Source organism: Phoca vitulina, unplaced genomic scaffold (genome assembly GCF_004348235.1).
Source record: "Phoca vitulina isolate PV1807 unplaced genomic scaffold, GSC_HSeal_1.0 scaffold29, whole genome shotgun sequence".
In the NCBI taxonomy this organism is placed as follows: Eukaryota; Metazoa; Chordata; class Mammalia; order Carnivora; family Phocidae; genus Phoca; species Phoca vitulina.
In genome coordinates, this window is record NW_022589732.1 from 10377030 (window position 1) to 10401012 (window position 23983).

General features: G+C 37.4%; 2 protein-coding genes across 3 annotated transcripts in view; one reads left to right on the forward strand and one right to left on the reverse strand.

Annotated features, from left to right (window-relative positions):
• Nucleotides 1–238: 238 nt before the first annotated feature.
• On the reverse strand, nt 239–559 carry LOC116644182 (cytochrome c oxidase assembly protein COX16 homolog, mitochondrial-like). The gene has a single exon (XM_032423543.1). It carries the CDS (start codon nt 557–559, stop codon nt 239–241), a length of 321 nt encoding a protein of 106 aa, XP_032279434.1.
• Nucleotides 560–3376: 2817 nt separating this feature from the next.
• Nucleotides 3377–23983, forward strand: part of VPS26A (VPS26, retromer complex component A) — a 31460-nt gene continuing 10853 nt past the window's right edge. The window contains exons 1-4 of one of the 2 annotated variants that reach the window (XM_032423785.1): nt 3377–3483; nt 9870–10019; nt 21794–21869; nt 23008–23164. In XM_032423785.1, coding sequence (XP_032279676.1) covers nt 3481–3483; nt 9870–10019; nt 21794–21869; nt 23008–23164 — 386 coding nt within the window. In that variant the 5' untranslated portion in view covers nt 3377–3480. Of the gene's footprint in view, nt 3484–3630; nt 3837–9869; nt 10020–21793; nt 21870–23007; nt 23165–23983 lie in introns of those variants that run through there. The other variant, XM_032423784.1, reaches the window with a different exon arrangement.

A 23983-nucleotide genomic window follows, 5' to 3' on the forward strand; every position in this document is an offset into this window, starting at 1 on the left:
GAGAGAATGAGAGAGAGAGAGAGAGAGAGCACATGAAAGGGGGGAGGGTCGGGAGGTTCAGAGGGAGAAGCAGACTCCCTGCCGAGCAGGGAGCCCGATGCGGGACTCGATCCAGGGACTCCAGGATCATGACCTGAGCCGAAGGCAGTCGCTTAACCAACTGAGCCACCCAGGCGCCCCAGTTGATAACATTTTTGTTAAAAAAGAAAGAAAGAAAGAAAGAAAAGAATCAACTGAGTCAAGTTGTCTTAGTCTTAAGAATTTCTGGATTTCGTCCTTGGAGGAGGTCAGGATCTTCCCAAGGTCTGGGTTGTTGAATATTCTTCCAGTCATCAAAAGCAGAGTCCTTTATTTTCTCATACTCTGATTCCAATGATACTTTATTCATTTTCAGTTTTTTTTCTAATTCAGGATCAATCTTAATTTTCACAGCATCATAGTGGATTTGTGAAAATTCACAAAGACCAAAAGAACCTCCAACAATCAGTAACAGCATGGGGACTCCGTAGCAAAGCGTCTTGTTCTTGCACAAGGCGCGCATCACCATATGTACAGACATGACTGAACTCTCCCACGCGTGGACGCCTAGTCCAACAGGCCCAGCGCAGCCTCCCGAATCCAAGCTCTCTCCCCAGGAGGAAGTCCTTGACTCGCCTCCTTTCCTTGGCCTCCAACTATTGCATTTCTTGATCTTCTCTATTGCTTGCCTATTTCTATTCCATTGACTTCTGTTCTTATCTTTGTCTTCCTTCTTTCTACTCTGCACTTAATTTTTTTTATTGTGGTAAAGAACACATAAAATTTACCATCTTAACCATTTTTAAGTGTGCAGTTCGGTAGCGGTTAAGTATATTCACATTGCTGTGAGACAGATCTCCAGAACATTTCCATCTGGCAAATCTGAAACTCTATATCCATTAAATAGTAACTTCTCTTTTTCCTTTCCCCCAGCTTCTGGTAACCACCATTCTATTTTCTGTGTCTATGAATTTGACTTAGATACCTCATATAAGTGGAATCATATGGTATTTGTCTTTTTGTGACTGGCCTATTTCACTTAGCACAGTGTCCTCAAGGTTCATTTATGTTCTAGTGTGTGACAGGATTTCTTTCCTTTTGAAGATGGATTAATATTCCATTTATCTGTCCGTGCACATTTGGGTTCCTTCTACCTCTTGGCTGTTATGAATGAACATGAGTGTTCATATGTGCTATGAATGTGAATATGCAAATATTTCTGAGACCCTACTTTCAATTCTTTTGGATATATAGCCAGAAGTGAGATTGTTGGGTCATGACAGTTCTATTCTCAATTTTTTGAAGAACCTCCATACTGTTTTCCATAGGGGGCTCACCATCTTGCAATCCCACCAACAGTGCACAAAGGTTCCAATTTCTCCACATCCTCACTCACACTTGTTATTATTTTTTGTTGTTGTTGTTAATAGTAACCATCCTAATAGGTGTGAGATGCTACCTTGTGGTTTTGATTTGCATTTATCCGAATGTTGAGTATCTTTTCATATGCTTGTTGGGCATTTGTATATCATCTTTGGAGAAATGTTTGTACAAGTCCTTTTCCCACTGTTTAACTGGGTTATTTGATTTTTTGTTATTGTTGTAGTCATTCTTCATATATTCTAGATATTAAGAATATATATTGAGTTGAAGGAGTAACATATATTCTGGATATCTTATCAGATATATGATTTGCAAATATTTTCTCCCTTTCCATAGGTTTCCCTTCCACTCTGTTGTGTCCTTTGATGAAGAAAAGTTTTTAAGTTTGATACAGTTCCATTTGTCTATCTTTGCTTTTGTTGCCTGTGCTATGTCTGTCATTTTTGTTGAAATCATTGCCAAGTCCAAAGATTTTCTCCCTATGTTTTCTCCTACAAGTTTTATAGTTTTAGGTCTTAAACCCATTTTGAGTGAATTTTTGTATATGGTGTAACATAAGGGTCCAACTTCATTCTTCTGCAAGTGGATATTGTTTTCCCAGCACCATTTGTTGAGAAGACTGTCCTTTCCCCATTGATTTGTCATGGCACCTTTGTTTGAAGATAATGTAACCACCTACGTGAGGGCTTTTAATTTTTTTTATTATTTTAGAGAAGTTTTAAGTTCACAGCAAAGTTGAGTGGGAAGTACAGTTCCCATATACCCCCTGCTCCCCTCCACATGGTAGTATGATTTTATTTCCTGATGTGAACTTATACTGCTGATTTTAAAACTCTTCTTTTCAAATATATGCATTGAAAGCTACAGATGTCCCTGTAAATACTACTTCAGCTGTATCCCATAAATTCTATTATAATTTTCTTCTAGTTCAAACTATTTTTAAGTTTCCACTGTCTTCTTTGACATAGAGGTTTAGAACTATGTTGCTTAGTTACCATATATTTGTGGATTTTCTATCTTTTTGTTATCTCTAGGTGAATTTTATTGTGGTTAGAGACCATGCTCTATTTTCAAGCCTTTTAAAATTTTATACGTGCTTTATGGCCCTGCCTCACAAACCTGATTTTGTTTTGTTATGATGGGATAATGATGGTGTGTTCAGATGATCATTTTTTTCTGCTTTGGTCATGTATACATTGTGGTGGTTCAACACTGCTTTTAAAAACTAAACAGCATCCCATTCATCTGGAGGGCCTCTAGGCTCACACCACAGTGTCTGGATGCGGTCAAAGCCAGAGTACTGGCTAGCTGCATCACCTGTTTTAGGAAGCCCCCCACCCCCCTCACGTACTGGCAGGACAGCACAGCTCAGATATCCGTGTACTTCACAAAGCAACGGATGTAGCACTCTCACATTTTTCCCACTGGCCGGCTCTTCAGAGTCTATAGTGCTAACAATTCTCAAAACCCAGCAGCTCTCATGGGAGAGGGAGCTGGATAGAGTTCCAGAAAGATGAAAGAAGAATGCCTCCTCCCTGGAGGAAGAGAACATGTACCTTGCAAGGCCTAAGGAAGCAGCGCCGCGGATAACAGCTCCCCTTCGCCTCGGCTGCCCAGTAACCCACCCGGGGAGAGCGCCTGCAGTGCAGAACAAACCCTCCCGCCTTCTTTTCCAGCTACTCAAACTTCCACAGGGAAGAGGAACTGGGCGTGGCAAAGAAGCCCGTCAGCGAACCGCCCCCCACGTGACCGAAGAGAGGGCGAGGAGGGCCTGAGGAGCCTGCGTCCACTCAGGCCCCTCCCACTTTACGGCATTCGGTGGCCCCGCCCCCTCGAGTATAGGGTGGAGCACGAGGCCCCGCCTCCAAACTGCCTCTCCTCGGGGGCCAGGCTGGCCAGTGGGGCGGGGCAAGAGGCCGGGAGGGGACTGGAGCAGGGGGAGGAGAGGAAAGGAAGGGAGGGGTCACGTGCGGCCAGCGGCTAGAGGTCACGTGACGGGCGCTGGGGCGGAGGGAATCTGGACTGGGAGTTCTGAGGGAAGCGGAGTGAGGTGGTGGGGACGCGGCGGCGGCGCTGACAATGGTGAGTGCGCGGCTGCCCGCGCGCTCGCCTCCAGCCCTGGCGTCAGAGCGCGCGGCGGGACGGCCAACGGCGGGCTTGGTGTCGCGGGTGGGGCGGAGGGCAACGGCAGGAGGGGGGCAGCCAGCAGGGCGGGGAGCGGGGTTGGGCCTGTCTGGCCGCCGCGGGATCGGGGAAGGGCGGGCGGCAGCGCCGCCTCTTCCCGGTCTCGCAGAGGCCCGGGCACCTGCGGGCGGCGGCGCGCTCTCCTGGCCATGTCGGAGCCTCTACCCGCCTTTCTCGACCGGCTGTGGGGGCCCTGGCTGGGTACTCGGACCCCCCCTGTGCGGGGGCTCAGCGCCGCCTCCCCTTCCAAGGTAGCCAGTCCCTCTGCTCCTTCCGGACAGCCTTGCTTCCCTTCAGGTGGAGTGACCCGGGAGTCCCCCAGTTCCGGGCTGGGGTTGGGGGGAGGGACTGGGTCACTCTCTTCCAGTGTGTCACGGGATTGATAAACTCCGCGTTTTTGTTTTGTTTTTATCTCGATGTGGTGACATTCGGCGATATCTTGACCCCAGTTCAGCCTTGATGTTGACACTTGTAGAACGGGAGAGAAAAGGACATTGACGTGGGGACGTCTTTAATTCAAAACACACTGGTTTTGTGCCCGCTAGTTTAAGCTCTGGCTCTCATTTCCTTCCCCAAGCCATTTTCTCGAAACTTAACGCTTTGGGATGTTGAAATGGCCTAGGGAACAGAGAAGGGAGGGAAGTCAGAGTACTCTAACCAGTTCGTGGGAAGCACAGGCGTGGGCACGATGCGTTTAACTTTGTGTTGGCCATCTCCTCTAGATTGGATCTCATTTGGCTCACTTTATGCTATTCGTTTCATTTAGCAAGCATACGTTGAGCGCCTGCTGTGTGCTCTCCTGATACTATCAGCTTTCCCAAAACTCACCAGTTCAGTAAACTGCTTGAGACTTTTGGCTTAAGACGAAGCTACGTTTACTTAAAAAAAAAAAGTTGTTTTGAATAAATGCATTTTAAACTCAGAAGGCGTGTTGATTTGATTAAAATTAGAAAAGTAAAGACAGGCATATTCATTCTTTTTAAAAATTTTTTATTGTTATGTTAATCACCATACATTACATCATTAGTTTTTGATGTAGTGTTCCATGATTTATTGTTTGTGCATAACACCCAGTGCTCCATGCAGAATGTGCCCTCTTTAATACCCATCACCTGGCTAACCCGTCCTCCCACCCAGTCATATTCATTCTTAAACTCGGGGCCTTTTTTTTTTTTTCATGCAACAAATAATTATTTAGGCGTACCCAGGGGCCACTAGCAAAACTGAAACAGCCCTTGCTCTCTTGTAGCTTACAATCTAGAGGGAGGTAAACATCTGTTTGTGTAATTATTTGTTTAACGTGGAAATAACAGTTGTGATAAATCTAACAAGTATTGGGAGACCTTGCCTAGTCAGGGAGTTAGGGAAGTCTTCTTTAATTGAATATACTTTGCCAAGAAGACTTAAAAGTTTTTTGCTTATTTTAAAAATTACTTTTAATAAGCTTTAGAATTAGTTTAAGAGCAATTTATTTTCAAGTTACTCGTCAAACATAAACTAAATTGTAAAGCTTTATAACACTGAAATGGGCATAAATGCAATCTATGCATGAAAATTTGCTGTTTCATTGCTTGTGTAAATTTTGAGAGTCTCCCTTTCCACTCACCTTGAGTTGCATTTCTTTACATCCACTGGAAGGAGTGAAATTTCTTCAGTGAGGGCTAGAAAATTTGTTGACTTTTAACATATCCACATGCAATTTTGCTGGATGGTAATGCTCAGTAGGGGTTTATGAATTATATGAAAAATCTTAAATTAACCTACAGGTGATAATGAAGGTTAGGCCACAAGTAGAAAACTGTAAAAACAATGCTATAATCTTTTAATAGTCATGTGTATTGCAGTCTAGTTATTTAAAGGCTACCTGAGTTTTGACTTGTATGTTACTGTCTAATAATGCTCCGGAAAATCTCATATTCTGAATGCTCACTTGAAGCTATCTTCGCCAGAACTGAGTAGTCTTTCGCTTTAAAATATCTCTTCTGTAATTTCAGCAAAAGTCTGTGTTAATGTATCCTAACCTTCTTTACAGTTTTCATTCCCTTTCCACCTCCTAGTCTTCACCATCCTGTCAATTACGTATTTTGTTTCCTCTTTACATATCAGGAGAATTATTATAATTTGTGAATAATTTTAAAAAAGATTTTAAGTTTTCTTTTACATTTTCTTTGAAATGACAAAAGATGCACATCTTGCAATAAAAACTTCAAAAGCAAGACTTTTGAAAAGAGGAATCTTTTTCTTTCAACTCCTTTTAGAAGGAAAACAAAAAAGACAAACTTTTTTCTCAGATATTTTCTCTCTTTGTCGTCTACTTGTTAAATGTAAGACATCAACAGTTTTCTTGGGACTTTTAGTAAGACTAGTTCATTTTTGATGTGTGCTAGTGTGAAAAACTGGATGTTAACCTGGTGCTAAATTCTCTGTTAACCTTTTAAGGTACTGTAGCTTATTACTCAACCTATTAGGCATGTGTTGTAACTAAGCTTTTAAAAAATACCTTCTGATCTCTCCCCATCTTAGTGTTTTGATTGTGTTGAAAAGTAAGTCTGCTTTTTAAATTTTTAGTTACAAAATACTTCGTGCATACAGAAAGTAATAGAGGATAACACATAGCTTTCACATATTTTTAATGCCTAGGAATTTTTCATTTTTATCTATGGTGTCAAAATAAGACTGTTTAATTGCAATTATGTTATTGGTTAATTGTGAAGTGTTATAAGACTTCAGTCTCTTTTACACCACTTTAATTAGTGGCAATTTTGATTTTATTATTTTTGATTACTTGATCTTTTATTTTTATTTTTTTTAAAGATTTTATTTATTTGACAGAGAGAGACACAGCGAGAGAGGGAACACAAGCAGGGGGAGTGGGAGAGGGAGAAGCAGGCTTCCCGTGGAGCAGGGAGCCTGATTTGGGGCTCCATTCCAGGACCCCGGGATCATGACCTGAGCCACCCAGGCGTCCCTGATTACTTGATCTTTTAATATCAGCTTTCAAATCCCAAGTTCAGCACTGTGTGTTAAGTATCCATATGTGGAAAAAGTTACCATAATATTTCCTTTTATCCATAAAACAATTTTTATAGTTTTCAAATCTCATTTTTCCCAGAAGCATCTCTGGGATGTTTTAAGGGGGAATGAGAAAATTAAATTTTATTTTCCTGCTTCTATTTTTATCTTAAATGAGGCTGTTGTCTTCTACCCTTTCAGAATTGCTCTTCCCATAGCAGCTTCCCCCTACCCTGGCTGGCTCTGTAGTTTGCACATAGTTGAGAATTAGTAAATATCAGCAGTCTGATTTTGAGCTGCTGTACATTCTCATATCTGTAGCCCTTAGGAAAAAATACACCATTTTGCGCAAGTTTTGAGTATAAAACTTGGAGTATGAAAGCTAACTGGGAAGGGGCATTGCATGTGACCTATCATTGATGTTTTTCTTTTTTTTCTTTTTTTTTTTTTTAAAGATTTTATTTATTTATTTGAGAGAGAGAATGAGATAGAGCATGAGAGGGGGGAGGGGCAGGGGGAGAAGCAGACTCCCCGCTGAGCAGGGAGCCCGATATGGGACTCGATCCCAGGACTCCAGGATCATGACCTGAGCCGAAGGCAGTCGCTTAACCAACTGAGCCACCCAGGCGCCCTATCATTGATGTTTTTCATTCTAAATTCAGAATAGTTTTCTGATTAAAATTAATTTTCTGGTTAAAATTGACTTTGTTATTTGTAATGTTGCCGGGGAAGATTAAAACATTGTTGAAAGGAAAAAATGCTGTGTCTTTGTAGTATGTCAGAAGTACAAATCTGGCAATTCTTTGAGTTGATTTCTTGAAATTACAATCTTTTTGTTAATAAAGGATTAATAATAACAAAAAAGCAAGCTCAGAATTTAAGGAAACACTGTCTACTTTGATCATAGTATCACCCTGTGCCCTGCAGAGTTTTAAGAGGATCATTAGCTTGCTTGCTGTTACTCTGCCACCTGAGGACAGAACTGAGGCTTGATGCAAGTTCTTGCTCTAGACTTAGATACTGCGCCAAAGCTAACTTCCTCGGGGAGGTCTTGTCTTTCCAGATATTCCGGATTTAACTCATTTCTTTTGTGTATCCATTTATTTTTTATTATCAGGACAGTATGTGTTTTATTCAAAATTAATTTAACACTCAATAGGTATTTGAATGCTTTCTACTAAATGCCACACACTACCCCTAGCTATTGTCTTCAGTGATGAGCAAAGGATACAGTATCTGTCCTCATGGAGTGTACAGTTCAGTCAGGGATTCAGGTATTGAATAATCACGTTATAACAAATGATGAAGTAATAAAACTACATGGTGTTGTGAGGCCTAAATTTGGAGACTCTGGTTTCAATTTAGGAAGGTATGGGAGGCCTCTTTATGGAAATGAGTCAGACAGACTCAGAGGCTGAATTAGTTAGGTTAAGGATACTTGGTCTAGGACAAGAAGGAACCTGGCAAATTTGATTAACTTGGATAATTTGAGGCTGGTGTGGCTGGAGAGATGGATAGAGCCAGATATATGTAGGCCACGTTAGGGAATACAGTGTGTGTGTCTGTGTGTGTGCGCGCGCGCGCACGCGCTTGGGCACACGCGTGCACATGTTTAAAATAACATTTCATTGAAGTACAAAAAAGTGCAAATAAGTATATAGCTTGATGTATTTTCACAAAGTGAACAAACCTGTGTGTGAAGTGCTCAGATAAAAATAAACAACATAATTAGCACCCCAGAAACTCCCTCTATGCTTTCTTCTAACCACTTCCTGACTTCTGATGCTATAATGTATGCTACATGTTTTTGGCTTTTTAATAAATGGAATTATATAGTATGTGTGAAAGTTATCCTTGTGTATAGTTGTGTCTCATTCCTTTGCCTACTGTATGAATATAGAATAAAATTTATGTATCCATTCTCTTGTTGATGGATGTTTGGATTGTTTCCTATTTGGGGCTTTATGAACAATGATATTAACATTCTTACATTTGTTTCCTGGTTCATGTGTGTAAGAGTTTCTCTTTAGGGTAGGTATCTAAGGGTATAATTGCTGGGTCATGGGATATGTATATCTTCAGCTTTACCAGGTAATACCAACTGTTTTCTAAAGTAGTTGTTCCAATTTATACTCTTACCAGCCCACTGAAGAATTTTAAACAGAAAATGATCAGATTTATGTTTTTAAGAGATTACTATGGTTGTGTAGGGCAGACTAAGAAGGGATGTAGGATGACAGTATAGAAGACTGTTGATGTAAATTTTAAAAAAGACTAGAAGACTAGCTTTCTTTAGTGACAAAAATGATCCACAACTGTATCTGATACTGGAATTGCTAATGGATTCCATATTATTACCAACTAATGTGTTTTGGCATTCATAAGCAGTTGGTCTTTGTTCCCTTATATTTCTGTCATATTCAGGATTTACATAACAAGGCTTACACATTTTCTTTGGAAGAATTCACAGAAATTTAGTCTCCTCCTTTAGAGCCAGTATTCTTTCAAGGGTTTATACAACGTAACACATCCTGTTCAGACCTATATAGCAGTATGTTTTATAGTAAATAGTACATTGTAATAATTCATTTGGATTTGTACACATAATTTGGATTGTATGAGTTCTGCATATGAAATAACAGCATAGAAGTATAACTAAAGGTAACTTTTCAAATCCAGATGTTAAGAATTAATTTTTTAGATTTCTGGTATATGGTAGTAATTGATTATTCAGAGTGGTTACCTATGGAAATGATTGAAATTATAGCATATTTAGGGGCGCCTGGGTGGCTCAGTCGTTAAGTGTCTGCCTTCGGCTCAGGTCATGGTCCCAGTGTCCTGGGATCGAGCCCCGCATCGGGCTCCCTGCTCCGCGGGAAGCCTGCTTCTCCTTCTCCCACTCCCCCTGCTTGTGTTCCCTCTCTCGCTGTGTCTCTCTCTGTCAAATAAATAAAAAAATCTTTAAAAAAAAAAAAATCATAGCATGTTTAAATTTTAATTTTCTTTTTGTCTTTTAAAAAACTGTGGTAAAAAACATACAATATGAATTTGTCCTCTTAACAAAGTTTAATGTACAGTACAGTATTAGCTGTATGTACATTGTTATACTAAATTTGTTTAGTTTTGATGTAGAATTTGATATAAGTTCTTATTTCCATGTTGTACTTACAGATTTGCAGTCTGTTTAACTGTAGGTCAGAGATAATTAGATTTGAATTACAAAATGTAGTGACTGACAAAACATAATTATGAGCATTTTCCTTTTATTTCAGAGTTTTCTTGGAGGCTTTTTTGGACCTATCTGTGAGATCGATGTTGTCCTTAATGATGGAGAAACCAGGAAAATGGCTGAAATGAAAACTGAAGATGGCAAAGTAGAAAAACACTATCTTTTTTATGATGGAGAATCTGTTTCAGGAAAGGTAAATCTTTTCTTTGTGAGAAGTACCTAGTTGTAGGATATTAGAATTAGTCATCAAAGTTGTCTGTACTCTTTCTAAATATCAATGATTTTGTTAGAGATGGAAAGTTTTTTTTTAGAAGGTCAGCTAAAATCCTTGATTCATTAGAGCATTTACAGGAAAGATTCTTAAACCGGAAGGGTTACAGGGGCAGAGTCTAAAATTGCAAGCAGAATTTTGTGTTTGTGACTATGCATCTGTTTTGCTTCACTTTTTCCAATGGGGCTGTGATCCACTCAGAGTTTGTTTCTCCTTTTATACATTAAGTTGAGTTAGATTGGCGATAACTCTTTAGTATACCTTTAAATGTTTCATTCTTTATAGCTTATCTCTCTGCACTACTACCATTGTGTCTGTTGATCTCATTCCTTGGTACTCTGTAGAGGACTTATTGTACGTTTGGAATGTATATGTGCATGGTCAGGTACATCTGTGATCCCATCTGTAAGGTTTCACTTTTCCCCCTTTTCCTTATCAAGTGATGTATGAAAGTAATCTTATACCTTAGCGAATATGATTAATACTCATTAATCATAATTTTTTTTTAAGTAGGCTCCAAGCCAAACGTAGGGCTTGAACTCACGACCCTGACTGAGATTAAGAGTCCAGTGCTCTAGGGGTGCCTGGGTGGCTCAGTCAGTTGGGCATCCGACTCTTGACCCCAGCTCAGGTCTTGATCTAGGTGTGGTGAATTCAAGTCTGGCATTGGGCCAGGTGTGGAGCCCACTTAAAAAAAAAAAAAAAAAAGTCACGTGCTCTACTGACTGAGCCAGCCAGGCGCCCCTTTTTTGTTTGTTTTTAAGTCTAGTAGGGAACAATTACTGTCTGGTTTAAAGTGATCTTATATCATCTGGTCTAGTTAGGAGTTTGTGGCTGATGTTTTTAGGACAAATAAAGGAAGATGGGAATAGAAGGGGAATAAGGGGAATAAAAGCTACTTCAGTGTGGTTTATAGAAAATAGTGCACCTTCAGATTACATTTTTGGAATTGCTAGACGTCATATGTAGTCCTAATCAATAACTATAGATTACATTTTAAAAAATGATAATTTATAGATAAATATTTTCTGTTGCTCAAAAGATACTGTATCTGGAATCTGATTATTTATTGACCTGAAATTTTTTTCATTTTTAACCTTTTATTGTAAAATAAAACACATATTGAAAACCACAAAACAAATAAATAATCATAAGGCATGTTTTCTTGTAATCACTATTCAAGGAGAACTTTGCCAACTACCCCTGTGTCTGATCCCAAACATAGCCTCTTCCTCACAAAAGAAATCACTATGCTGACTTTTATAATAATAAAGTTCCTTGTGTTTCTTAATTGTTTAGTCTTGCTCCCTTAAACAGATTAATACGGCTTTTAAATCTCTTTTAATCTCACATTCCCTCTTCATGCCTTTCTTTTCTTATACTTTGAAGAACCTGAGACACTCAAACTATAGAGTTCTCTGTGATTGCATACTCGTGATACAGTTGTTGCCTGTAAATTGGTAGCTGTTTCTAGAAGCTTGATCAGAGTCAAGTTCAATTCTTTTGGCAAGAGTATATGTGGTGGTGTGTTTTTTTTATCAGGGGGGTACATGATGTTTGGTTTTCTCTTTTTTGCAAGTGTTGTAACTGCTATTAATATTGATTCCTGGCAGGGGCGCCTGGGTGGCTCAGTTGGTTAAGCGACTGCCTTCGGCTCAGGTCATGATCCTGGAGTCCCTGGATCGAGTCCCGCATCGGGCTCCCTGCTCGGCAGGGAGTCTGCTTCTCCCTCTGAACCTCCCGACCCTCCCCCCTTTCATGTGCTCTCTCTCTCAGTCTCTCTCTCTCAAATAAATAAATAAAATCTTTAAAAAAAAAAAAAAATTGATTCCTGGCATACCTTTAGAATAGGTTATTAAATAGGTGATTTATGAGTACTTTGAAAAGAAAGCTTTAAAGAAAGAGGAAAACAAGCATTGGTTACCTGTGACCCAGCATGTTCTCTAAGAACAAGTCTAGGCTTTCTGAAATATCTGAGTATAATAAAAAGATCATTGGGTTAGAGTTGGAAGATCTAGTCTTGACTTTACCCCTGACTTGGTAGGTAACTCTGGGCAGTCATTTAACTTTGTGGATCTCACTTTAAAATTAGGGAAGTTGGACTGAATAATTGGTTTCCAAATTTGGTTTCGCATTATAGTGTCTTTGCATAAAAATCCTTCATACCTTAGATATAATTTTGAAGTTCTGAGAGTCTGACATCCCAACCAAAGCAAGGATAAATTCCTTTTATGATATTCTTGACATGTGAATTTCTGTCTGCACACTTTTTTTTCCAGATCTTTTTTTTTTTTAAAGGATTATTTTTTTAGAGCAGTTTTCGGTTTATAATAAAATAGAGAGGGAAGTACAGGTATTTCCTATATGCCTCCTGCCCCTACACATGCATAGCCTCTCCCATTATCGATCTCATTTGCCAGAAGGCACAGTTTTTACCAAGGGTGAACTTACATTGACACATCATAATCACCCAGTCCGTAGTTTACCTGAGGGTTCACTCTTGGTGTTGTTATTCTGTGGGTTTGGACAAATGTATAATGACATATGTCCATCATTATAATATTGTACAAGGTATTTTCATTGCCCTAAAAATCCTCTTTGTTCTGCCTGTTCATCTTTCCTGTCTTGCCTGCCAAACCGCTGACCTTTATATTGTTTCCATAGTTTTGCTTTTTGCAGAATGTCATGTAGTTGGAATCATACAGTATCTAGCCTCTTCATACTGGCTTCTTTCACTTAGTAATACACATTTAAGGTTCCTCTGTGTCTTTACAGCTTTATAGCTCATTTCTCTTTAGTGTTGAATAATATTCCATTATCAAGATGTACCACAGTTTATTTATCCGTTTACCTACTGAAGGACATCTTGGTTGCTTCCAAGTTTTGGCAATTATGAATGAAGCTACTGTAAACATCTGTGTGTAGGTTTTTTATAGGCATAAGTTTTCAACCCCTTTGGATGAATACCTAGCAGTGTGCTTGCTGGATTGTATGGTAAGCCTATCTTTAGCTTTCTAAGAAACTGCCAAACTGTCTTCCAGTGTAATGCTACTATTTTGCATTCCTTCAGCAATGACTGAGACTTCCTATGGCTCCACATCCTTGCCAACATTTGGTGTTGTTAGCATTCCGGATTTGGTCCATTTTAATAGGTGTGTAGTTGGTAATACGATGTTGAACATCTTTTCTATGTTTATTTGCCAAGTGTATATCTTCTTTAGTGAGGTCCCTGTTCAGATCTTCTGCCTACTTTTTATTTTTTTTATTTTATTTATTTTTTCCACAATTCACAGCACTCACCATAGCACATACCCTCCCCAATGTCCATCACCCAGCCACCCCATCCCTCCCGCCCCCCTTCACTCCAGCAACCCTCAGTTTGTTTCCTGAATTTAAAAGTCTCTTATGGTTTATCTCCCTCTCTGGTTTCGTCTTGATTCATTTTTCCCTCCTTTCCCCTATGATCCTCTGTCTTGTTTCTCAAATTCCACATATCAGTGAGATCATATGATAATTGTCTTTCTCTGATTGACTTATTTCGCTTAGCATAATACCCTCTAGTTCTATCCACATCATTGCAAATGGCAGGATTTCATTTTTTTGATGGCTGCATAATGTTCCATTGTATATATATACCACCTCTTCTTTATCCATTCATCTGTTGATGGACATCTAGGCTCTTTCCATAGTTTGGCTATTGTGGACATTGCTGCTATAAATATCGGGGTGCACGTGCCCCTTTGGATCACTACATTTGTATCTTTGGGGTAAATACCCAGTACTGCAATTGCTGGGGCGTAGGGTAGCTCTATTTTCAACTTTTTTTTTTTTTAAAGATTTTATTTATTTGTCAGAGAGAGAGAGAGTGAGAGCAGGGGGAGTGGTAGGCAGGGGCAGAGGAAGAAGCAGGCTCCCCACTGAGCAAGAAGCCCGATGTGGGACTTGATCCCAAGAGCCTGGGTTCATGACCTGAGCCAAAGGCAGACGCTTAACTGACTGAGCCACCCAGGCGCCCACTGTTTTCAACTTTTTGAGGAACCTCCATACTGTTTTCCAGAGTGGCTGCACCAGTTTGCATTCCCACCAACAATGTAGGAGGGTTCCCCTTTCTCCACATCCTCGCCAACATCTGTCATTTCCTGACTTGTTAATTTTAGCCATTCTGACTGGTATGAGGTGGTATCTCATTGAGATTTTGATTTGTATTTCCCTAATGCCGAGTGATGTTGAGCACTTTTTCACGTGTCTATTGGCCATTTGGCTGTCTTCTTTGCAGAAATGTCTGTTCATGTCTTCTGCCCATTTCTTGATTGGATTATTTGTTCCTTGGGTATTGAGTTTGATAAGTTCTTTATAGATTTTGGATACTAGCCCTTTATCTGATATGTCATTTGCAAATATCTTCTCCCATTCTGTCCGTTGTCTTTTGGTTGTGTTGATTGTTTCCTGTGCTGTGCAAAAGCTTTTTATCTTGATGAAGTCCCAGTAGTTCATTTGTGCCCTTGCTTCCCTTGCCTTTGGTGATGTTTCTAGGAAGAAGTGGCTGCGGCTGAGGTCGAAGAGGTTGCTGCCTGCGTTCTCCTCAAGGATTTTGATGGATTCCTGTCTCACATTTAGGTCTTTCATCCATTTTCAATCTATTTTTGTGTGTGGTGTAAGGAAATGGTCCAGTTTCATTTTTCTGCATGTGGTTGTCCAATTTTCCCAACACCATTTGCTGAAGAGACTGTCTTTTTTCCATTGGATATTCTTTCCTTCTTTGACAAAGATTAGTTGACCATGTAGTTGAGGGTCCATTTCTGGGCTCTCTATTCTGTCCCATTGATCTATGTGTCTGTTTTTGTGCCAGTACCATACTGTTTAGATGATTACAGCTTTGTAATAGAGCTTGAAGTCTGGAATTGTGATGCCACCGGCTTTGCTTTTCTTTTTCAACATTCCTCTGGCTATTCGGGGTCTTTTCTGGTTCCATACAAATTTTAGGATTAGTTGTTCCATTTCTTTGAAAAAAGTTGATGGTAGTTTGATTGGGATTTCTGCCTACTTTTTAATTGGATTGTTTGTTTTCTTGTTGAGTTTTAAGAGTTCTTTGTATGTTTTGGGTAACAGCCCTTTACCAGATGTGTCTTCTGCAAATATTTTTTCTTAGTCTATGGCTTTTCTTCTCGTGGTATCATTCTCTTGGTTGTTACATGGTATTAATTTTGATTTCCCTGACATCTGTTGAAGTTGAGCAACCTTTCATAGACTTATTGGCCATTTTATATCTTTTATGAAGTGCCTATTCAAGTTTTTGGGGGGTGAGGAGAGCTCATTTTTCTACTGAGTTGACTTTTTTTCTTATTGGTGTATAATAGTTTTTTGTGTGTTCTTGATAAGAGGCTTTTATGCTTCTCAGTGTAGGGTCCTTTGTATATGTGTTGTAAATATTTTCTCTCACTTTCTGGTGTGACTTTCCACTATCTTACTGGTGTCTTGATGAATAGTTCTTAATTTTAATACAGGGTAAATGTTATGTTTCCTTTCTGTTAGTGTGTTTTGTATCCTATTTAAGAAATCTTTGCCTACCTTATGGGCATGAAGATATTCTCCTGTTATCTTTCTCCTGTAATTTTTTTTATTTTACACTTCACATTTAGATCCTCAGTTTGCTTGGAGTTGCTTTTGTCTTTGCGACCTAGGAGTTAAGGCTAGTTTTTTTTTTTTACTCCCCTGTGTGGATATCTCATGAACCCAGAACATTTATCCTTTCCTTCACTGCACTGCAGTATCACCTTTGTCATAAACAGAGGTTGTGTGTTCTGTTCCATTGGTTTATTTGCAATATTTACTTTCTTTTCAAAAAAAAAAAAGCCTATTGAGTATAATTCATATACCAAGAAATTCACCCTATTAAAATGTACAAGTCAGTGTTTTTACTTTGTGCAGCCATCACCACTAATCCCATAACATTTCATCACCCCAAAAGAAACACCATACCATTAGCATTTACTTCCTTAGTGCCATAGACTGAATATTTGTGCCTTCATAAAATTTGTGTGTTGAAACCTAATCCTCAGTGTGATGGTATTTGGAGATGGGACCTTTGGGACATGATTAGGTCATGAGGACAGAGCCCTCAAGAATGGGATTAGTGCTCTTATCTCCCTTACCTTCAGCCATGTAAGAACACAGTGAACATAGCCATCTGTGAACCAGAAAGAGAGCTCTCACCACATCTGCTGGCACACTGATCTTCAACTTCCCAGCCTCCTGAACTGTGAGCAGTAAATTTCTGTTGTTTATAAGCCACCCTGTATACAGTATTTTGTGACAGCAACCTGAATGAACTGAGACACCTAGCAACCACTAATCTACAAATCTGATTTCTTTCTGTATGGATTGGCCTATTCTGGACATTTTATATAAATGGAATCATACAGTATATAGCCTTTTCTGTTTGGCTCCTTTCACTTAGCGGATACTTTAAAGGTTCATTCCTTTCAAAAAAATTGGTAAAAAATATATATAATAAAATTTGCCATTTTAACCATTTTTAAGTGTACAGTTCAGTGGCATTAATTACATTCACAAGGTTGTACAACCATCACCACTATTTCCAAAATTTATGCATCACCCACACAGAAACTTTGTCCCCGTTAAATAGTAACTACCCATTTCCTTTTTCTCCCAGTCCCTGGGTACCTCTGGTCCACTTTGTTTTTCTGTAAATTTGACTGTTCTAGTTATTTCTTAAAGGTGGTCATATAAGATTTGTCCTTTTGTGTCTGACTTATTTCCTTTAGCATAATGTTTTCAAGGTTTGTTCATATAGTATGTATCAAACCATCCTTTCTTATGATTAATATTCCAATATATATCCATGTGGAATATGGATATACCACATTTCCTTTATCTGTTCATCAGTTGCAGACGGTTGGGTTTCTACTTTTTGACTGTTATTAATAATGCTATACACTTGTGCACAAGTTTTTGTGTGAATATATGTTTCCATATCTCTTGGGTGTATATGTAGGAGTGGAATTGCTGGGTCATATGTTAACTTTGTGTTTAACTTTTAGAGGAACCGCCAATCTTATCTAAAGCAGCTGCACTATTTTACATTCTTTCCAGCAATGTATGTGGGTTCCAGTTTCTTCAGTTTCTTGGCAGCACTTAATATATATTTTTTTATTATAAATATATATATAAAATATATATATATAATTAAAAAAATATATAAAAAAAATATTTTTTTTATTATGGCCATTTTAGTGGGTGTGAAGTGGTATCTCATTATGGTTTTGGTTTGCATTTCCCTAACGACTAATACTGAGCCCCTTTTCACGTGCTTATTGCTAGAGAAATCTTTGGAGAAAAGTCTGTTCATATCCTTTGACCTTTTTTTATTTGGTTGTCTTTTTATTGTGAGTTGCAAGAGTTCTTTATATATGCTGGATACAAGTCCATTATCAGTTATATTTCACAAACATTTTCTCCTGTTCTCTGAATTGCCTTCACTTTCTTTTTTTTTCTTTCTTTCTTTCTTTTCTGTTTTTTTTTTTGGTCTTCACTTTCTTGATGGTGTCTTTGAAGCACTAAAGTTTTAAATTTTGATGAAGTCCCGATTTATCTATTTTTTTGTTTGGTTGCTCATGCATTGGTGTTATCTAAGAAACCATTGTCCATCCAAAGCAGTGAAGATTTACACCTCTGTTTTCTTCTGAGAATTTTGTAATTGTGCCTCTTACATTTAAGTCTTTGATCCATTTCAAGTTTGTATATGGCGTGAGATAGGGATCCAGCTTCATTCTTTTGTATGTTGATATTCAGTTGTTTCAGCACTGTTGTTAAAAAGAATATTCATTCCCCATTGAATTGTTTGGGGACTCTTGTAGCATATACATTTTAAAGTTAAAATTAATTGCTATCTGCTAAAAGTTTTTTGGAGAGTTTTTGAGGCTTTTTTTTTTTTTTTAAGATTTTATTTATTCATTTGAGAGAGAGAGGGAGAGAGCATGAGCAGGAGGAGGGGCCGAGGGAGAGGGAGAAGCAGACTCACCCCCTGAACAGGGAGCCTGATGCAGGGCTTGATCCCAGAACCCTGGGATCATGACCTGAGCCAAAGGCAGACACTTAACCAGCTGAGCCACCCAGGTGCCCCATTTTTGAAGCATTTCTTAAGACAAGTGGGACTATGTAGATTATTACAAGATAAATAGAGAAATTCTTAAAACGTACTTACTCAGATTTTTTTAATCCTTGGGTAGAATATTTACTGCTTTGGTTCATGTTCAAGTGACAATTCTTCCTTAAGTCTAGAACATTGGACTGTATCCTAAATTTTTTATGATATATATTTGAGCTAGGTTTCCTCTTTTTGAAATATAGCTTGTATCACTATTTACCTTCTGAATAGTTTTGAGAGAGTCTTACTGATTGCATGTTTAATTATTGAGGCACAATAGTTGTGAAAAATTTGATAGTCATTTGGGTATATTTTTGGTGGGTTCATAAGGTATAATTCCTTAAGATTCTTTTAGATTGGTCAGTGATAAGTAAATTATCTTGAAGTGGTATTGCCAGTGCCAAGCTACCTATAATGAACCCTCTATTCCTTGTTACAAAAGTGAACAAAGGTATATGTTTATTCTGAGATTGTAGGGCTTTATAGTTTAATTCTTTAAAAAAAGAATATTATCACAGTATCTTTCATCAATATGAATATGGGCCACATTCTTCTGGTAGCAGTTGGAAATTAATTTTGGATAACCACAGTATTCAGCAACAATAAAGTGCAGATATCTCAGTAATTCACTGTAAATGATACTATAAATGGTGTGTAGTACATTGATGGATGTATGTCTTAAACACAGTGTAGATGAATTTTACTCCTTACACAGCTCCTGAAGACAGCATTATTTGAGACATCCACAGAATATTAGATGCTGAAGAATGAGTTTGAGATTGGCTTGTTAGAGCAGTGAATATGTTTATATACAGTTTCCCTATGTTTTGTTTTCATGGCCTTTTAAAGAGGTGTATACATTGTCTCACATTTCTCAAATTACTTATAGCAAAGGGAAAAAATAGTAACTTTAAATTGGAGAAACCTGGTAGATCACCTTGATTAAGTGATCAAAGTTAAAATCACCACTTGGCATCATGTACTTCCTAATAAGATACACTGAGAAGGACACAACTTAATTTCTGTGGTATTCTTGCCAAAAATGCATAAGCTGAGTCTAACTGTGATAAAACATCAAACAAACCCAAATTGAGGGCTGTTCTACAAAATAAGTGACCTGTATTAAAAAATATCAAGGTCAAGAAAGGCAATGACTGGGGCACATGGGTGGCTCAGTTGGTTAAGCGTCCAATTCTTGATTGTGGCTCAGGTCATGATCTCTGGGTCCTGAGATTCAGGATTTAGTCCCATGTTGGGCTCGGTGCTGAGCCTAGAGATTTTCTTCCTCTGCCCCTCCCCACCTGCTTGCGCATGTGCTCTCAAAAAAAAAAAAAAAAAAGAAAGGCAATGACTGAGGAATGTTTGAGATTAAAGGAGACTAAAGAGACATAACTAAATGTAATGTGATCCTGGATTGGAGCCTGGATAGGAGGAAAAAAGGGTGTAAAGTACATTATTGGGACAGTTGTTGGAATTTGAATATAATCTATGGAGTTATAAGTTTCCTGATTTTGATATTCGCACTGTGATTAAAAAATTATTTTCTTAGGTACACATGAAGTCTTTATGGGTAGAGGAGCATGATGTCTCCAAATTATTCTCAACTGTGAAAAAAAAATTGTATGTGTATGCATAGACTTCTATATATATAGAGAGAGAAGATGATAAATCATATGGGACCAAATATAAACATGATGAATCTGAATAAAGGTTATGTGGGATTTCCTTGTGCTGTTCTTGGAACTATTTTATGTTTGAAATTATAATAAAAGTTACAAAAGTGTAAGAGTTAGTATTAAAATTCTTTAACTCAGTTCACATAGTTTCATTTATGTTTCTATGCTCCCTTGCAGAACAGCTTTTAAATAAAAATGCTTAATTATGCCTTCCAACCCTGGGATCCTTCAGATTCCAGAATATCTTGCATTAGGCTTAAAAGCAGTTGTGTTTTGACATCAGTGGGAGACCAAGGACAATTTCAGAGTTTAGGCAATTTGGTAGAAAAATGGAATAACTTTAAATTTCTACCTTAATAGTATGGTTTCAAAGTGTTTTTTGAACTGTAAATTTAAAAATATCAGACACAGCCATGTTTCGATGAAGACATTTCCCAAATCTGTTGCCAGATAGACATTTTAAGAAGTATTCTGTTTTTATGTGCTTTATTAGTGTGAATTAGAGAATAGCTCTAATTACTGCCTGGCTTGTGAAATAGCTGGGAGTTAGGCTTGTATTATTTGTGGTTCAAACCCAAAATTCAACTTGTTAGTGTATGTGAAGCCTCTAATATACTTTTTTCCTTTAAAATAAGTATTTTTCTGACTTAGAAAGTATTATTTGCCCATTGTAAAAAAACAAAACCTTGAAAACTTTGTACAAAGAAGAAAACAAAATTACTCATGATTATACATTCCAGAAGTAACTGCTTTAAGAGTATTTCTTTTGTGTAATTTAAAAAATATATGATTGGCATTATGCTTGTATACAATTTGACCATGCTTCCTTCATGTAACATATCATGCACATCTTCCCACATCATTAAAAATTCTTTGATCTTATTATTTTTAAACGTTAATAATATTCCATCATTTGATGTACCACAATTTATTTAATTATTTGCTTCTTTCTTTGAGATATTAATTTGGAAGGCAAGTAACTAACTCATTCTGGTTACAGTATGGAAGATAAAGAAAAGTGAATATTTTATACAAACAGAAGTAATTGGATCTGTTTTTATTGGCCCTTGATTACTGTTATCTTTTGAGAAGCATTAGTTAAAAAAGCTTTTAAGAGTCATGTTAACAATATTTTTTTATAGTAAATAAATTTGAAGGTATGCTTTTTTGTATGTTAGCTAATCCTTAAACATTTGGAAAAGTTTTTTTAATATGTATGTACTTTATAGATATTTTGTCAAATTAAAAAATTTATAAAATTAAGGCTTCCATTTGGCAGATGTAAATTTAGGATTTCAAGGTTATATATTTTACTTCAAAAATATGTAAGATAAATCATACAAATACAAAATTTCAGTCTTTAGACATTCTGTTTTTAGAGTGAGTAGCAGATTCAGGGGAATAAACATTGCTTTTAAGGTTAGGAATTATAATAATATATTTTTGGTTACAAAGAGCTAAAGTGATCTTTTAGGTAAATTCTTGAAATTAGTGATTACCTTACATTAAAATGCTATTGTGTAGAATTGTTTAACTATTTGACCAGAAAACACTTTTGATTAGTTGCAAATTTTCCCTTTTTTTGATTTGAGTCTTTATAGTTCTCCAACTTAGAAAGGATTCCTTCCTAACAAAGCAGGTGCTTTTAAGTGTATGTATAAGTGATTGTATATTGAGTAAGTTATACCTTCTCTGGTGCTGTAAAGTCATAATGATCTAGGTTTGTGGTGGTGTCTCAAACTTCAGAAATGAATACCTGAAATACTTATATATTGCATTCATCTGGAAGGAATCTATTAGTAGGCCCAACTCAAAGGATTGTTAACATCTTTTATAATTTCATGTTTTGGCAGGTAAACCTAGCCTTTAAGCAACCTGGAAAGAGGCTAGAGCACCAAGGAATTAGAATTGAATTTGTAGGTCAAATTGGTGAGTTTTAAAATAGTATTACTTTTTTTTTTTTTAAATGATAACTGAGTTTGAAGAGGGTTGGATTTGGCACTTAAATTCTTGAATTACAAATTAGTTTTGTGGAAGGAAGGAATTGATTTTGCATAATAAAGGAGAGGATTTATTTTATAAACATTAAATCATGTTTCTTTGAATTGTGTTAAATACTTGACTCATCCTGCCTTTATTTGTTATTAAACTTAATTACTAAAAATGAGAGGAGTTATATAAGTTACCAGCCTTGAAAAATAATTCGAGTAAATTAGTTGACTCACTGAAATTTCCATCTGCCTACATTTTTCACCAGCTTTACAATTACCAGTGTCACCTTCATCCTTCACTTTCTAATTACCCATGCCATTAGTCTTCCTAACCTAGTGTGTGCCTGTAGCCAGACTCACCTGTCAGAAAATTCCATGTGAAAAGGAAAGGTGTAATTTCTTCTTGACTTAGATCAGCTTGTGTACATTTCCACACATGTATTTCAGAGGCATTCTTGGTTTAGTAGGAGTTAAACTGTATAAATCTTTTGGTATGGCAGATTGAAAAAGAAAAGAAAATGGATCTTTCTATTACAGTATACATAGCTAGGTTTTAAATCTAGCTTTCTAAGATGTACTATACATGTTTAAAGTATCAAAATTGGAATTGGTAGATATATATCTATTCCAGATGAGATTATACTTGAGGGGCAAGTTATAGTAATTCACTGATAGTTGGTAAGTCTTTTGTATATTATAGTTTTATCAAGGTAATATATTTGCCTAGCTAAAGCAAAACAATAAATGCTTTTTGCCTTGAAGGGAGGAAGTTCAAATAATTCCTGGAAATGTATCTGTTAAAGCAGCTTCATTTTGGGCAAGCCCTAACTACATTAAAGGAATGAATACGTCTTTTATAATAGAAATTTTCATTGTGCTGTGCGGCTGAATTTTTTTTTATGCCTAGGTGGAGCATAATGAGGATAATGGAATTTGTATTATAGCTCTAGTATATTAAAGACAAATCCAACTAATTCTTTTGGTAAAAATTATTTGCTTTGGAGGTAGAAGTTTGGGTTTTAATGAAATAGATATTAAATGTAATTGGTCTTTTTTGCTTTTTTAAAATTTTGTAGAACTTTTCAATGACAAGAGTAATACTCATGAATTTGTAAACCTAGTGAAAGAACTAGCCTTGCCTGGAGAATTAACTCAGAGCAGAAGTTATGATTTTGAATTTATGCAAGTTGAAAAGCCATATGAATCTTACATCGGTGCCAATGTCCGCTTGAGGTATGAATATATGTTAACAAACTGTAGATGGTGTCAAAACCAGAAAGTAATGGCTACTATTGAATGTCTTATTAGAATTTCTGATTATAATTCTGGACTGATAGACTTCAGATTGTTAAGAATTCTGCCAAATATTTTGTCTAGCTAATGTTCACCTGAGGTAATAAGAGCCTTCTATCGTAGATTTAGAGACTGCCATCATGAGAAGTTTTAGTCATATAATTCCTTTGTATGAATCATCCCCTAGGTACTTCCTTTTGTCTTGTAAACAGAATTACCTCAAAATCCATTAGTTTCCCAGCAAATCTCATTTGGTATATGGTAAGAAGTGATAGAGATTGGGAGGGAAATCGGAGGGGGAGATGAACCATGAGAGACTATGGACTCTGAGAAACAAACTGAGGGTTCTAGAGGGGAGGGGGGGTGGGGGGATGGGTTAGCCTGGTGATGGGTATTAAAGAGGGCATGTATTGAATGGAGCACTGGGTGTTATACGCAAACAGTGAATCATGGAATACTACATCAAAAACTAATGATGTAATATATGGTGATTAACATAACATAATAAAATTTTAAAAAAAAGTGATAGAGATTTCCTCAGGAAGGCATGGCCATAGCACTTGAAATGCATCTAAAAAGTACGTACACTCTTCTTAAAATTACACTTTGGTTTTTTTTTTTTTTTTGGTGGTGGGGGCATTTAAAGATTAGAACTCTTTCATGAAGTAAGTTGATCCCAAAGGATCAGTAAGGAGAAAGCTGAGTTGCAGTCAATGTTTGCTTATTTAAAACACTAAAATTTATCATAGGAGATTTAAC